Source organism: Pteropus medius, unplaced genomic scaffold (genome assembly GCF_902729225.1).
Source record: "Pteropus medius unplaced genomic scaffold, Ma_sr-lr_union100, whole genome shotgun sequence".
NCBI lineage: Eukaryota > Metazoa > Chordata > Mammalia > Chiroptera > Pteropodidae > Pteropus > Pteropus medius.
The window spans coordinates 3433799-3449231 of NW_024340695.1; the positions used below are offsets into that span (position 1 = coordinate 3433799).

At 35.9% G+C, this 15433-nt stretch overlaps 1 protein-coding gene across 2 annotated transcripts in view; it reads right to left on the reverse strand.

Moving 5' to 3' along the window:
• The window catches only part of KCNH5 (potassium voltage-gated channel subfamily H member 5), a 342803-nt gene that overhangs the window by 197589 nt on the left and 129781 nt on the right, over positions 1-15433 (reverse strand). For both annotated transcript variants that reach the window (XM_039864507.1, XM_039864496.1), the window contains one exon: positions 14082-14474. In XM_039864507.1, coding sequence (XP_039720441.1) covers positions 14082-14474 — 393 coding nt within the window. The remainder of the gene's footprint in view (positions 1-14081; positions 14475-15433) is intronic.

The following is a 15433-nucleotide window of genomic DNA, read 5'->3' on the forward strand; positions in this document are numbered from 1 at the left end:
TGCTGGTCTATTTGTGATTATTATAAAATAATTGCTGCACAAGCTCCTGTCATCTAGGCCTCTTCATTCACTGTGGCCAAAATAATTGCAACATATGTCAAGGCTCAAACAACAGCTTTTGAATATGGCCACTCATAACTCAGTGTAATTCTGTGTATAAATGTGAATGTAACTAAAAATGACTGATTTTTACTGACACCCTGACATAAACACAAATCCCAGCGAAAGCTAGCATCTTCTTGAAAAATGCACACCAGGCATTTAATTGTAAAGTCCATATTTGTGTCTGCAATACTGACCAGGTAAACATTCAGGCTCACAATACTATTACAGACCATGTTTTTTTCTCAGTAGACTCAGAGGGATACAGAGCAGAAATCACCGTTTATCAGTACAGCAGCATCAGTCATCTTCTCCCACAGGATTTGACCTCATAGCAGTCCGTGTGGTAGTCCACAGAGCTATGTTCCTTGTGTTCTTCTCTCCAGATGGCAATGCAGGAGTGAGTAAATGAGACTCCACTGGCAGGTACTGAAACCATCTTGACTTATAAACATTAGAACTGAAATTGTCTACCCTCACACTCAGCTTGCACACTCAGAACTGAAACCATACCTTAATGTCTATGTTAACATGACTTTGTTCTATTCCTCTGTCTTCTTTAGTGTGACTTTATTTTTCCAGGACTCCATTATCCTGTCCAGGCAAATGGTTTGATTTTTTCATTACAGGAATTTCCCAAAGACCCATTAATTCTTCAGTGAAAAGTATCAACAGACAGTTTATGTCTTAAGATTCTTTGAATTTTATGCCCCCAAATTCTCGTCTTACTGTTTCCACCAATCCTGGACTATTGTATTGTGAGCCTTGAACCTTACCCAGTCCTAATAAAGCAAATTCCCCTAACCACTCCCTCAGCCCAGCTTTGAAAGACCCATCATGAATCAAATTTCTAGTTCCCAATAAATTCTCTCCTCTTCTGCTCTGAGACACTGCCAAATTTTTGGAGGACAGTGTTCCCCCTTATAATAGTAAGCAATAAATTCAACTCAGCTTCGTCTTATCAACAGGTTGTGATGGTAATGTTTGGGGATCCATCTTTTAAGGCCTCATGATCCATCTAACCCAATACCTGTAATAACAACAGAGGCATCGCTTTCAGAGTCCTACAAGGAATATGCTCAGACTTGTATCATTCAGGGGGCTCTTATGCCACAGTGTCCTCATCAAGTTATTTATACTTCATTAAAAGTTATTTTCAGTCCAGATGCAATTTAGTGATCAGAGGTCTTTTTCCAATATAAGCAATATTGCTTAGAAACATAAATAACATATATCCTTCATCAGTTGCCAGGGGGAACAGGGAGACAGTTGACCAAAGGTAAAATTCTCATGCAGAATGAGAAATGGTTTTGTTAACCCTTTATCTGCAATGTCTAAAAAACAGAGTTCTTAAAGATGAAGAATTCCAATATAAAATAAATCTATTTCTTAATAGCTAGCATGTGATATATGAAAGCAGAGATGAAATTATGGAATAAAATAAAGTAATAAAAAGACCAAATAGAGTAGGTATGAAGGTTTAGAACTTCCTTCAAAATACAGTGAGGAAATGATGTATTCTCAAGCATAGGAAATATTACTGTGCAGAAAGACAGTAAAGAGCAATTTCTATGCAAGTATCCATAGTTAGTTAAGGTAAAAAAAAATGAAATGGTTATAACATACATATTGCAATATATTTCAACCTTCTTTGCCTCTACATCAAAATCATTTCCCTAATGCTTCACAATAGGAAGCATTCATCATGAATGAAGATCATCAGTTCAGGTAAAAATTTCTTTTCATGTACGCAACAAAATCAAATAAAGAAATCTCATTGCTGTCTTCATTGCTTGTTACTTCCTATCCTCTGAGAGATAATTCCCTCAGTTAGACAGTCTACTTTGTCTATGTGGAAAATTCATGCAAAAGAAATATTCCTGGAATATAATCAAAATTTTCAAATACAAGAAAGATATCTATCTTGGGAGTTGGAGTAGGTCAGGAAATGGAGTAGGTAAATGCTGTGCTTGCCTCCTCCCAGGACCACATTAAAATTACAACTAAATTATAGAACAATCAACCTGGAGAACCATCTAAAGATTAGTTAAACAGAACTCCTAAAACTAAGGATATAAAGAAGAGGCCACATCAAGACTTGTAGAAGGGATGGAGATATGGAACAGGCTGGCCCCACACCCACATGTGGCAGTGGAGCATGAAGAGGGATATCTCAACTGAGGAGCTTCACCAGGGGAGCAAGGGACACCAGCCCCACCCCATGGCTCCAGTGCCAAGAAGAGGAGTTCCCACAAAATCTGGTTGTGAAAATCAAAAGGGATTCTGATCATCCAGGTGAGAAAGAAGGCTGCTAGACACCTAGACATCCTCTCAAAGGGCCCACGCACAGACTCACTTGCTCACAGGTACTCACCCTGGCCTCTGGAAAAGGGAAAGCAGCTCAGGAGGCATCAGAGACATACAGAGAAAGACTGAGTTATGTGGCTTCAGAGTGAGAGCTAAAGGGACAGTCACCATTATCCCCGTGTTGAGTCCTCCCCCAACACAACCAAAACTGAATCACCCTGGTGAACTCCGCTAGCTTCTCTGAGACCCCATCCCATCCGACTTAAGCACTGCCAGAGGTACTTTCATAGGTAGGCAACCAGCCCCACGCCACACACAACACGAGGCTCCTTCAGCAGCAATCAATAGGCCTCAGCTCACACACCTACGGAGACACTTCAGTAGTGAACAATCAGCCCCAGTCCCAGCCAAAGCTGCAGTATTTCTTGAAAAAATCTCAGAGGTCTATAGGCCAGAATTAGGTGGCAGCTGGCCTTGGTGTGACCTGAGACTTTTGTGAGTGGCCACAGGCTTAGCACTAGCACCAAATCTGAATCCACACTAACCTGGTGAACACCACTTGCCCCACTCTAGTGACTCCCTGAGACTCTGCCTTACCCAATTCATGTACCACCTGAGGATCTTTGATCTGCTAAGCCTTACTGGAAGCTGGCAGGCAGTCTCAGGCCTTGGGGGTGCACTGAGCATTTTGCTGAGCAGCCCCAGGCCAGTAATAGTGGTGGTCAGCCTCAGTTCACAGTACGGATCCTCCCATGTGCCTCCAAGTCCAGTACAGGCAGCAGCCAACTGGTAATAGCTCTGTAGCTCCTACTGGTAGTCCTGAGCCAGTCACAGGCAGTGGCTGACTTTGATCTGCAAGGGAACCCCTCTCAAGGGATCCCACAACCAACATACCTGGCATCATACCACAAAAGAGCACCATCTGATTAGCCCCACAAGCAGCACAACCAAAAGGGTGGTCTCAACAGGCACATGACCCCACTGGGGCGACTCCTATTCCATGGGGTCAGCCCCCACACGTAGCAGCTCATACGCATGGGTATGGCCAATCCTTACAGCCAGTCAGCCTAAGAGTAAATCTCACCCACTACATGCCAACAGTAATCAAGGCTCAACTACAACAGAAGGGCACAAGCCACACAAGAGGCACTCTTGGAGCACCCAGTACAGGTGATCAGAAAGACTGCATCACTGGGCCACACAGGGCACCTACTACAGAAGACAACTCAGCCAAAACTGGGAGACATAGCAGATCTACCTAATACATGGAAACAAATATAGAGAGGCAGCCAAAATGAAAAAAACAAAAACAAAAACAAAAAAACATGTTCCAAATGAAAAGACAGAACAAAACTAAATGAAATGGAGGCAAGCAATTTACCAGATACAGAGTTTAAAACACTGGTTATAAGGATGCTCAATAAACTTAGGGAAAGACTAGATGATCTCAGTGAGAACTTCAAGAAAGAGATAGTAAGCATTAAAAAGGACATAAATACCATTAAAAAAGAACCAATCAGAAATGAAGAATACAATAACTAAAATGAAAAATATATTAGAGAGAATCAATAGAAGGTTAAATGAAGCAGAGGATTAAATCAGTGATTTGGAAGATATGGTAGGAGAAAACGCCCAGTCAGCACAGTAAAAAAGAAAAAAAATTTTTTAATAAGGATACTTTAAAGGACCTCTTCAAGCATAACAACAAACACATCATAGCAGTACCAGAAGAAGAAGAGAGAGCAAGGGATTGAGAACCTATTTGAAAAAATAACAAAAATCTTCCCTAATCTGGTGAAGGAAAGAGACATACAAGTCCAGGAAGTGCAAAGAGTCCCAAACAAGATTAACCCAAACAGACCCACACCGAGACACATCATAATTAAAATGACAATCGCTAAAGACAAAGAGAATCCTAAAAATGACAAGAAACAGTCAGCTAGTAACTTATAAAGGATCTCCCATAGGACTGTCAGCTGATTTCTCAACAGAACTTTGTAGGCCAAAAGGGACTGGCATGTATTATTCAAAGAGATGTAAAGTGAGGACCTAAAACCAAGACTACTCTACCCAGCAAGGCTGTTGATTAAAACTGAGGATAAGATAAAAAGCTTCCCAGGTGGGAAAAAGTTCAAGGAATTCATCACCACCAAGGTACTTCTTTAAGAAGAAGAAAAGGGAGAAGAACATAAAAATGAATAATAAAATGGCAATAACTATGTTCCTATTGATATCACTTTAAATGTAAATGGATTACATCTCCAATCAAAAGACAGGGTAGCTGAGTAGATTAGAAAACAAGACCCATTCATATGCTGTCTACAAGAGATTCACTTCAGATCAAAAGACAAACGGAATGAAACTAAAGGGAATGAAAAAGATATTTCATGCAAATGGAAATGGGAAAAAAAGCTGAGGTAAAAATACTTATACCAGACAAAATAGACTTTAACGCAAAGTGTATAATAACAGACAAAGAAGGACATTACATAATGATAAAGAGATTAATCCAACAAGAGGATGTAACCCTAGTAAACATTTATGCACCAAACATAGGAGCACCTAAATATATAAAGCTAATATTAGCTAACATAAAGGGAGAGATTGACAGTAATATAGTCATAATAGGGGACCTTAACACCCAGGAACACCAATGGACAGATCTTCCAGAAAGAAAATCAACGAGGAAACAGCAGCCTTAAATGACACAATAGACTGTATGGATTTAATTGATCTTTCTAGAGCATTTCACCAATGTTCACAATGTTCACTGTATGGATTTAATTGATCTTTTTAGAGCATTCTGCAAAGCAGCAGTATATACATTCTTCTTAAGTGCACATGAAACATTTTCCAAGATAGGCCACATGTTAAGCCACAAAACAAGTCTCAGTAAATTTAAGAATACAGAAATCATATCAAGCGTCTACTCCAACAACAATGGTAAGAAACTAGAAATCAATTATGAGAAAAAAACTGAAAGCACACAAACACATGGAGGCTAAATAACATGCTATTAAACAATGAATAAGTTAACAATGAGATTGAGGGAGAAATCAAAAGATACCTTGGGACAAATAAAAATGAAAACACAACCACCCAAAATCTATGAGACACAGCAAAAGCAGTCTAAGAAGCAAAGTCATAACAGCATAGGCCTATTCCAAAAAACAAGAAAAATCTCAAATAAACAATCTAATCTTACACTTAAAGGAAATAGAAAAGGAACAACAAACAAAGCCCAAAGTGTAGAAGGAAGAAAAAAATGAGGTCAGAGTGGAAATAAATGAAATAGAGTCTTAAAAAACAATATAAAAGATCAATGAAACCAAGAGCTGGTTCTTTGAAAAGATAAATGAAATTGATAAACCTTTAACCATACTGATCAAGAAAAAAAGAGAAGACCCAAATAAATAAAATCAGAAATGAAAGAGGAGAAGTAACAACTGACTCCACAGAAGTACAAAAGATTATTAAAAAATACTAAGAGCAATTATATGTTAACAAATTGGACAATCTTGAAGAAATAGATAAATTCCTAGAAACATTAAATCTCCCAAGATTGAGACAAAAAGAAACAGAAAATCTGAACTGACCAATTACTATTAACAAAATCAAATCAATAAGAAAAAAAAAATCCCCACAAACAAAATTCCTGAACTGAATGGTATAATTGGTTAATTTTACCAAACATTCAAAGAAGAGTTAACACCTATTCTTCTCAAATTATTCCAAAAACTTCAAGAGGAGAGATGGCCCTCAAGTTCATTTTACAAGACCACCATTAACCTGTTTCTGAAACCAGACAAAGACATTACAAAAAAAAAAAAAAAAATTATAGGCCCATATGATGAACACAAATGCAAAAATCCTCAAAAAAATACTAGTAAACCAAATTCATCAAGATATTAGACATATCATACACGGTGAATAAACTAGATTTATTCCTGAGGTGCAAGCCTGGTTCAATATCTGCAAATCAGTTAATGTGATACACCACATTAACAAATTGGAAGTTAAAAGTTATATGATCATATCAACAGATGTAGAAAAAGCATTTGTCAAAATCCAGCAACCATTTATGATAAAAACTCTCAGCAAAGTAGGAATAAAGGGAACATACCTCATTATAATAAAGGCCATACATAACAAACCCACAGTTAATAAACTCAATGAGGAAAAGCTAAAAGCCTGCTCCTTAAGATCAGGAACAAGACAAGACTGTCCACATTCACCACTTTGATCCAACATAGTATTGGAAGTCCTAGCCACAGTAATCAGACAAGAAAAAATAAATAAAAGACATCCAAATTGGAAAGAAGTAAAACCATCATTATCTGCAGATGACATAATACTATATAGAGAGAACCCTAAACATTCTGCCGAAAACTATTAAAACTGATAAATGAATTCAGTAAGGTAGCAGGATACAAAATTAATATTCAGGAATCAGATGCATTTTTAAATACCAATAATGAACTATCAGAAAGAGAAACTAAGAAAATAATCTCATTTACAATTGTAGCAAAAACAATAAAATACCCAGGAATAAATTTAACTAAGGGGGTAAAAGACCTGTACTTGAAAAATTATAAGTCATTGAAGAAAGAAACTGAAGAAGATACAAATAAATGGAAGCATATACCGTGCTCATGGATAGAAAGAATTAACATCATTAAAAATGTCCATACTACCGAAAGCAATCTATATAGTCAATGCAATCCCTATCAAAATACCAATGGCATTTATTGCAGAAAAAGAACAAATAACCTTAAAATTTACATGGAACCATAAAATACCCCAAATAGCCATGGCAATCTTGGGAAAAAAGAACAAAGTTAGAGGTATCATGCTACCTGATATCAAACTATACTATAAGGCTATAAGTAATCAAAGCAGCATAGTAGTGGCATAAAAATAGACACGCAGATCAATGGAACAGAATAAATCCATGCCTATACAGTCATTTACAACACAGGAGGTAGAAATATATAATGGGGTAAAGACAGTCCCTTCAGTAAGTGGTATTGGGAAAACTGAACAGATAACCTGCAAAAAACTGAAATGGGACAACCTTCTTACACCATATATATACAAGAATAAACTCAAGATAGATTAAAGACTTAATGTAAGATCCAAAACCATAAAACTCCTAGGGAAAAAAAGGCAGTAAACTCTCTGACATTGCTCTTAGCACTATTTTTTCTGATATATCTTCCCAGGCAAGGGAAACAAAAGAAAAAAAATAAACAAATGGGACCACATCAAAATAAAAACGTTTTGCACCGCAAAGGAAGTCATCAACAAAACAGAAAAACAGCTTACTGAATGGATAAAGATATTCATCAATGATACATACAACAGATTAATATCCAAAATTTATAAAGAACTCACACAACTCAGCACCAAACAAACAAACAATACAATTAAAAAATGGGCAGAAGACTTGAGTAGGCATTTCTCCAAAGAGTACATACAGACGGCCAATAGACATATGAAAAGATGTGAAGCATCAATAATCATCAAAGAAATGTAAATTAAAATCACAATGAGATGTCACCTCACACCTGTCAGAATGGCTATCATCAATAAACCAACAAACAAGTATTGGTGAGGATGTGGTAAAAAAAGGAACCCTCATGCACTGTTGGCAAAATTGCAAATTGGTACAGCTGCTATGAAAAACAGTTTGAAAGTACCTCAAAAAATTAAAAATAAAGCTACCATATGACCCAGTAATTCCACTTCTGGATTTTGTCTGAAAAAATCCAAAACAGTAATTCAGATAGATATATACACCCTAGCACTATTTACAGTAGCCAAGATATGGAAGCAACCTAAGTGCCCATCGATAGATGAATGGACAAAGATGCTGTACCTACAAACAACAGTTGGCTTTAAAAAATGAAATCTTACCATTTGCAACAACATGCATGGACCTAGAGGGTATTATGTTAAGTGAAATAAGTCAGACAGAGAAAGACGAATACCATATGATCTCACTTATATATGGAATCTAGAGAACAAAATAAACAAATAGAAATAGACTCATAGATACAGAGAATAAATTGATGATTGCTAGATGGGAGGGGTGTTGGGGAGCTGAGTGAAAAAGGTGAAGGGATTAAGTACAAATTGGTATTTACAAAATAGTCATGGGGATATAAAGTGCAGCATAGGGAATATAGTCAAAAATATTGTAATAATTTTGTATAGTGCCACGTGGGTACTAATCAGGAGGATAATGTCATAAATTATATGAATGTCTAACTAGTATACTGTACACCTGAAACCAATATAAAATAATATTGAATGTCAACTCTAATTTAAAAATTAAAATTAAAAAAAGGAAAAAAAGAAGGAAGGACAAGAAGGAGGGAGGAGGGAGGAAGGAAGATATGTATTTTTAAATCTGTGCTTTACCCAACCTTGATAACCACCCATCCTCATCTGGAATACAACTTAAAAGCTCAGACCATTGCCACCATGTTCCAATTTAGAACCTGAGTCTGATTCTTACCCACTCTCCTAATCTGTTCCCCGTCTCCTCCCTCACACTGACTCTTACTCACACCCTTGAATAGTTTATGAGTAAGTCTTTCTTTCAAACTAGAAGATAGGTACATTTGAATTTAGTAACAGTGCCTTGTTCTTTTTCATATTCATTTGTCCACAATGCTTTATACTTCCAATGGAAGATCCCAGTTTGGGGACCTAAACCCTGAGGCAACACCTAAACACATATAAAAAGCTGGCAGACAGGTCATTTGAATGGAAAATAATTTCCATTAGATAATAGAATATTCATGGAAAGGAACTCATGGAAAGAGAGATGAGCATAGTGGCCAAAGAAAAATGCCCTAATGTCTGCAAGGAAGAGATACTTGTAGATATAAATCTAACAAAATATGTATAAGATATGTATGTGGAAAACTACACAATGCCATTGAAAGAAATCAAAGAGCTAAATAAATAGAGAGACTGCCCACGTTCATGGGCAGAAATATTCAATATTTTTAAGATGTCAGCTCTTCTCAACTTGATCAATAGCTATAACATAATCACAATCAAAATTCCAGCAACTGATTTTGAATATATCGATAAACTGATTCTAAAGTTTATAAAGAGAGGCAAAACTTTAGCAGAAGAACCAACACAACATTGAAGGAGAAGAACGAAGTTAGAGGACAAACACTACCCAATTTAAATACTTGCTAAAAAGTGACAGTAATCAAGCCAGTGAGATATTGGCAAAAGAAAAGGCAAATAGAAAAAAAAAACAGAGAGCCCAGAAATAGTTCCACATAAATATAGTCAACTAATCTTTGACAAAGAAACAAAGGCAATACAATGGATCAAAGACAGTCTTTTCAACAAATGGTGCTGAGACAGCTAAACATCCAAATGCATGCAGAAAGATTAATCTAGTCACAGAACTTACACCTTTCACAAAAACTGATTCAAAATGGATCATACACCTAAATGTAAAACATGAAAATATAGAACTTTTAGAAGATAACATGAGAAAAAAACTAGGTGACCTTAGGTATGGTGATAATTTTTCATATATAACACCAAAGTCATGATCCATAAAATAAATAATTAATAAACTGGACTTCGTTAAAATTAAAAACTCTGATCTGTGAAATATATTGTCGAAAGAAAAAAAAAGACAAGCCAAGACTGGAAAAAATATTTGCAAAATACATATCTGATAGAGGCTTATTACACCAAATATACAAAGAACTCTTAAAACTCAACAACAAGAAAATTAACAACCCAATTAAAAGAATGAGCAAGAGAACTAAACAGACACCTAAGGAGATAGTCAGATGGCAAATAAGCATATGAAAAGATGTCCAACCTTATATATTATTAGGGAATTGTAAATTGAAACAAGATATCACTACTTATCTCTTAGAATGGCCCAAATCCAAAACACTGACATCAAATGCTGGTGAGGATGTGGATCAACAGGAATTCTCATTCACTGTTGGTGGAATGCAAATGGTACATCTACTTTGAAAGACAGTTTGATGATTTCTTATGAAACTGAACATATTCTTAACAGCAATTGTGCTTCTTGGTATTTACCCAAACAAGCTGATAACTATGGCCACACAAAAATCTATAAGCATAAATGTCTATAGCAGCTTATTCATAGTTGCCAAAACTTGAAAGCAATCAAGATATCCTTCAGAAGGTGAATGGATAAACTGTGGTACATCCAGACAATGGAATATCACTCAGTACTAAAAAGAACTGAGCTATCGGGCATGAAAAGACATAAAGGAACCTTAAATGCATAATACTAAGTAAAAGAAGCCTATCTGAAAAGGCTACATATTGTATGATTCCAACTATATGACATTCTGGTCCCCTAAGTGTGATGTCAAGTCAGGGTTACATGTGTTAGAATTTAACCAAGATAAATGCCTGGGAGGAGGAAGGAAGGAAGAAGGAGCTTTCAGACGACAATGCAATTCTGGCACCTGTCAAGAGGGAAGGAAGGATTGAGTAGGAAGAGCCTCAATCCTAGTTAGGTAATGGGGAGTCCCAGAGTAAAAGTTGCTCAATAGAGTTATGCATTGAGCAGGAATAGACAAACTATAATATTACCACCATTCATAGTCACTGGGGTAACGCTTAGCCTTGGAGAATTATGGCTTCAGTGTGCGAACCACAGCAAATCAGATAACACAGCAACTGTTAGTCAACTGTGTTCAGTGGTGTGTTGGTAAATGATTAACAACTGGTTCTACAGAGTTTTTTAAAAGCCTTTCTTCGAAGCATTTTCAATTTTCTGGGTACAGAAAATTGAAAATGCTGCTAACAATCGGCTTTCCCAAAACAGGAGCTGGTTCCAGAAAACACTAACTATGCTCCATGCAGCAGGTTTTCATACAGGGAGATCCAAGCAGTGCACCTTCTTAGCCACTGTACTCACCAATCTAATTTGTTAACAAAGATTTGATCTTAACAGTGTGATAACTGAAAAGAGTATGTCAGTATAGTTTGTAGGTTTACTGTGCATTTTCCTTAATGTGGATGAAGCTAAGGACCTTTTAATATATTTTTATATTATGCTAAATATATTTGTTATAATGTAATATATTTAATGTATTTTTCTATGACTTGAGCTAATCTTTTGATTATTTTTATTGAAATTCTTATGCCTATGTCCTAAATAACTGAAATCTTAACTTATTACTCTTAATATATTAATCCATTTAGTAAGTGAAATATGGATACTGCTTATTATCACATTATATCATTAGCATTTTCAAAATTAACTCTTCTCAACTCTTTCTGGCAGGTAAATAGGAAAGAAATAAATGTACTTTTATAAGCTTGATGTAGGTAAAATTTAAAATTAGAAAACAAATTACCATGATTCCTTTTTTCCCATAATTTTTAAAGCAAAAATTACATGTATGGCATCAAAATATAAAGGCTACATGTAACTTTCAGACAAAAAATGTTTTTTTAAATATCATTAAAGTCGACTGAAATTTTATAGGGAAAAAAGTTAGTGAAGAAAATTTTCGATCTTTCTCCAACACACATAGAATAACAACAGCAATAACAACGGTGGAGAGTTTTCCATCTGAACGGTCTGTGAGAACAGAGTAGACTCTTTAGGGAAATTAAGTTTATAGTATTATCATCATGAACACAATTTAGTAATGGACATATTCTATATTGACTCATTTCTATGTTATTAGTTGAAATTATGGGCTGTATCCTATTAGCTTCGTGCAGCAAATTGAAAATCATCCACTATTAAGTTAAAGGCTAAGAAACTCTAGATGGAGTGGTCTTTTAAGATATTGTGCATGTTTTGAGTATTTTGTTGTGCAGATAACACTGAATTAGCAGAACCTTGAATTAAACCAGACATCTAAATTCATCCAATATGGTCTCTAACCACAAATGCACTTAGACAAAATTTATAAGCAAAGCTATAAAAAAAGAAACCAAAAAAGGCAAAAATTCAAGAATTGCTCTTCTATAAATGTTTCCCTATCTTTATGTTAACTCAAGCACTGCTACCATATGTATCTGGAGAGAGGAGTCCAGAGATATATGGATACACTGAGAGTTTTTTGTTTATATTTGTTTTTGCTTTTTTATGGGACCTTGTTGCTCAATTGCTTTGGGACTTCGAATTTCAAGTATTTGTGAAAATTGGTAAAAGTTCATCAAGTATAATAGGAACATTATAATTTTCCCCCAATTCCATCTTCTACCATTTTTAGGTGATTTTTAGGTTTTTCTTTTTCCACAAAATTCATAGTAAAGCATTTTTTAAACATAAAATTATATGAAGAAAAAGGTAAAATTCATAATGGAAAACACTCCACATTATTTATCTACATATTATTATCTTCTAAAGGGGGTAACATAGTTAATTCTTTTAGTACCATTATGAAAATTAACTCACATAAGTGATGTGATTTTTAAAAGCTGATAGTATGTACAAATATAGTATAACATATAGTACATACAAATAAGTATATATACATATATGTACATATGCGTTTGAAAGGGACACATTTGCTTATAATCTCTCTCATCACCTTGTACTGCAGCATCAAAACTTTTTCTTTATACTATTAGTCCTTTAGAAATCATATCATCAAAGTAAACAAAAATAGACTGTATAATAGTATGTGAACTTAACATAAACTTCACATTATATATAATGATACTATTAAATGTGTTAATACAGCACACAAAATGACCAGTTCTCTTTAACTTTTAGTGTTTAGCATATTTGTTTTGATTGTACATGTGAGAGCTGTGAGAACAGCTCTGCAAAAATACTTTGCAAGTTACCATAGTGATTGAATTGCAGTACTTTATGATGTCTTTCCCCTGGGTCTCAATTCAGTTGCATGTTTTTTTTCAATCACAATCCAATAGGTGACATTTAAATTGACCTATTTTTAAAAAAAAATTTGTATACCCACATACATAACTTTACATAAACACATAATTTGGTAACATTATACTTTTAAAGTAAAAATGTTACATGTTTAAAGTAAAATCTTTTTCTCTTTCTCTTTTTGGTGGGTTCCCACATCCCTTTTCTCTTCTTCTTCCATACCCATCCCAGTAAACTAGGTTAACAAATGGTATGTCGCCTTTCATTTTTTCCCTTCATTTCGTACAATTATATACAGATCTATATATGCATATCAAGAATAAAGCAGAATTTCACGAAAATCCTTCCAAATTAATTGATATTCAGTAGTTCCTATGTATTTTTAATGGCTACTTAATAGTCTATGTTGTGATGCATGATTTTAAAATGTTACAGTTTCCAAAGAAAATACATCTACTCCATTATCTTTCAATCAATTATCTAGTTTGTAAACTGTATTCAACTCCAAAAGTGCTGCTTTTCTTCTGCTCCACATCCTCCAACCACGATCTCCAACCACAGCCATTTTCCTAGTAATTAGTATTTCAACCAGAAATCAAGAACAAAAAAGCAAGTAAAAATTAATTTAAGGTAATCAACTATGATAATTTATAGCAAGTGTTTAGTTGGGTAAAGGTTGAAAGTGGTGGCTAAAAAGAAGTTTGAATTATCTATAAATTCTTTTTACCATAATTTTCTCAAAACGTCATCCACAATACTCAAAAAGGAAGAAAAAGAAACTTACCTCATCCACATTTTCAAAGGCATTGATGATGTCATAAGGTAAACAAGACAATAAATCGATCACAAACCAAGTTTTCAGATAGTTCATCCTTATCAGCTTGGGGTCAGAAATGACCTCTCCACCAGGTCCCACGAAGGTCGTGTGAAAATTTAAAACAATGTCAACCAGAAAAATAACGTCCACTACACTGTCCAACACCAACCAGGCTATGTTGTTCTGCTTCGTTTTGAAGGAAACATTATAAGGAACCATAATGGCGGTGTAGAAGGTAAGAATTAAAATCACCCAATCCCAAGTAGTTTTAAAAGCACAATAGTGTAAAATAATATGTGGTGGCGTCTTTGGCGCTTCTTGTTTATACTGAGGAAGGATATCTGATCCCAGCTGAAGAACCTAAAAGAGAGACAATGCATATGTAACTAACGTGGACATCTCTGCACAATTAGTACTGAATTCAAACTTACTGGCAGTCAAACCACAGCCTGTTTTATCATGACACCTGGTTTCAAGGCGAGTGATGCCCTAGATTTTCACCTCTCTCTTCTCCAGAATTGTACCAAAGTTTGTTCAAAGGAAGTCACTCCAAGTCCAATCCCTCTACAAAAATTGATCTATTTGCTATTCCATCTGGTGTTCCCTCCAGTTGAATCAACAATTTTCAAATGTCGATTCTCAAACTGGCTCCTATACACTGAGGGCAAGAAGGGACCAAAGAAAGAGGCAGATCACTACAGATTGGTATGTGGTGGTTTCAATAAGCAAGGGAACTTAAAAGGGAACTTAGAAGGCTTGTCTTGGACAACTATGAGAGGAGTAGATCTCCTCACCAGTCCATCGGAATCTTAAAAGTTTATATGGAGGCCTTAACTGGGTGCAGACATGTATGCTATCCTGATGGTCTTAACAACACAGCTCTCTCAAGGCTACATCCTTGAAAATGTCTCCTACCGTGGGAAGGATGAATAGAGCATACATTCCAAGGATAGAGGAAGAGGTGAGGAGCCTCTGATTGCCCGGGTCCAGACCAAGGGTCAACTGGTGGTCATTTCCTCTTGATGACCTCCTCCAAATCAGTGTTGACCCACGGCACTGCTAAACATCCACTTCTGGGAATGCCTTCTGCAGACTCACTTGGTAAGCCTGCCTCGAATCCCACATCTCTTACTGATGGTGCAACAGTTATTTGGGTGACTCACCATTACCCATTCTTTATACATCTTTAGCACCTCAGGGAGCATAACTTTGATTCTGATGGTCTCGCTGAACCCCAGGGCCCCACTGTTAGTGATCTTGCTGTTCAGTGGGACTCAGCAAGGGCCCTAATGACCAGCACAGAAATATCAAGGTTGTAA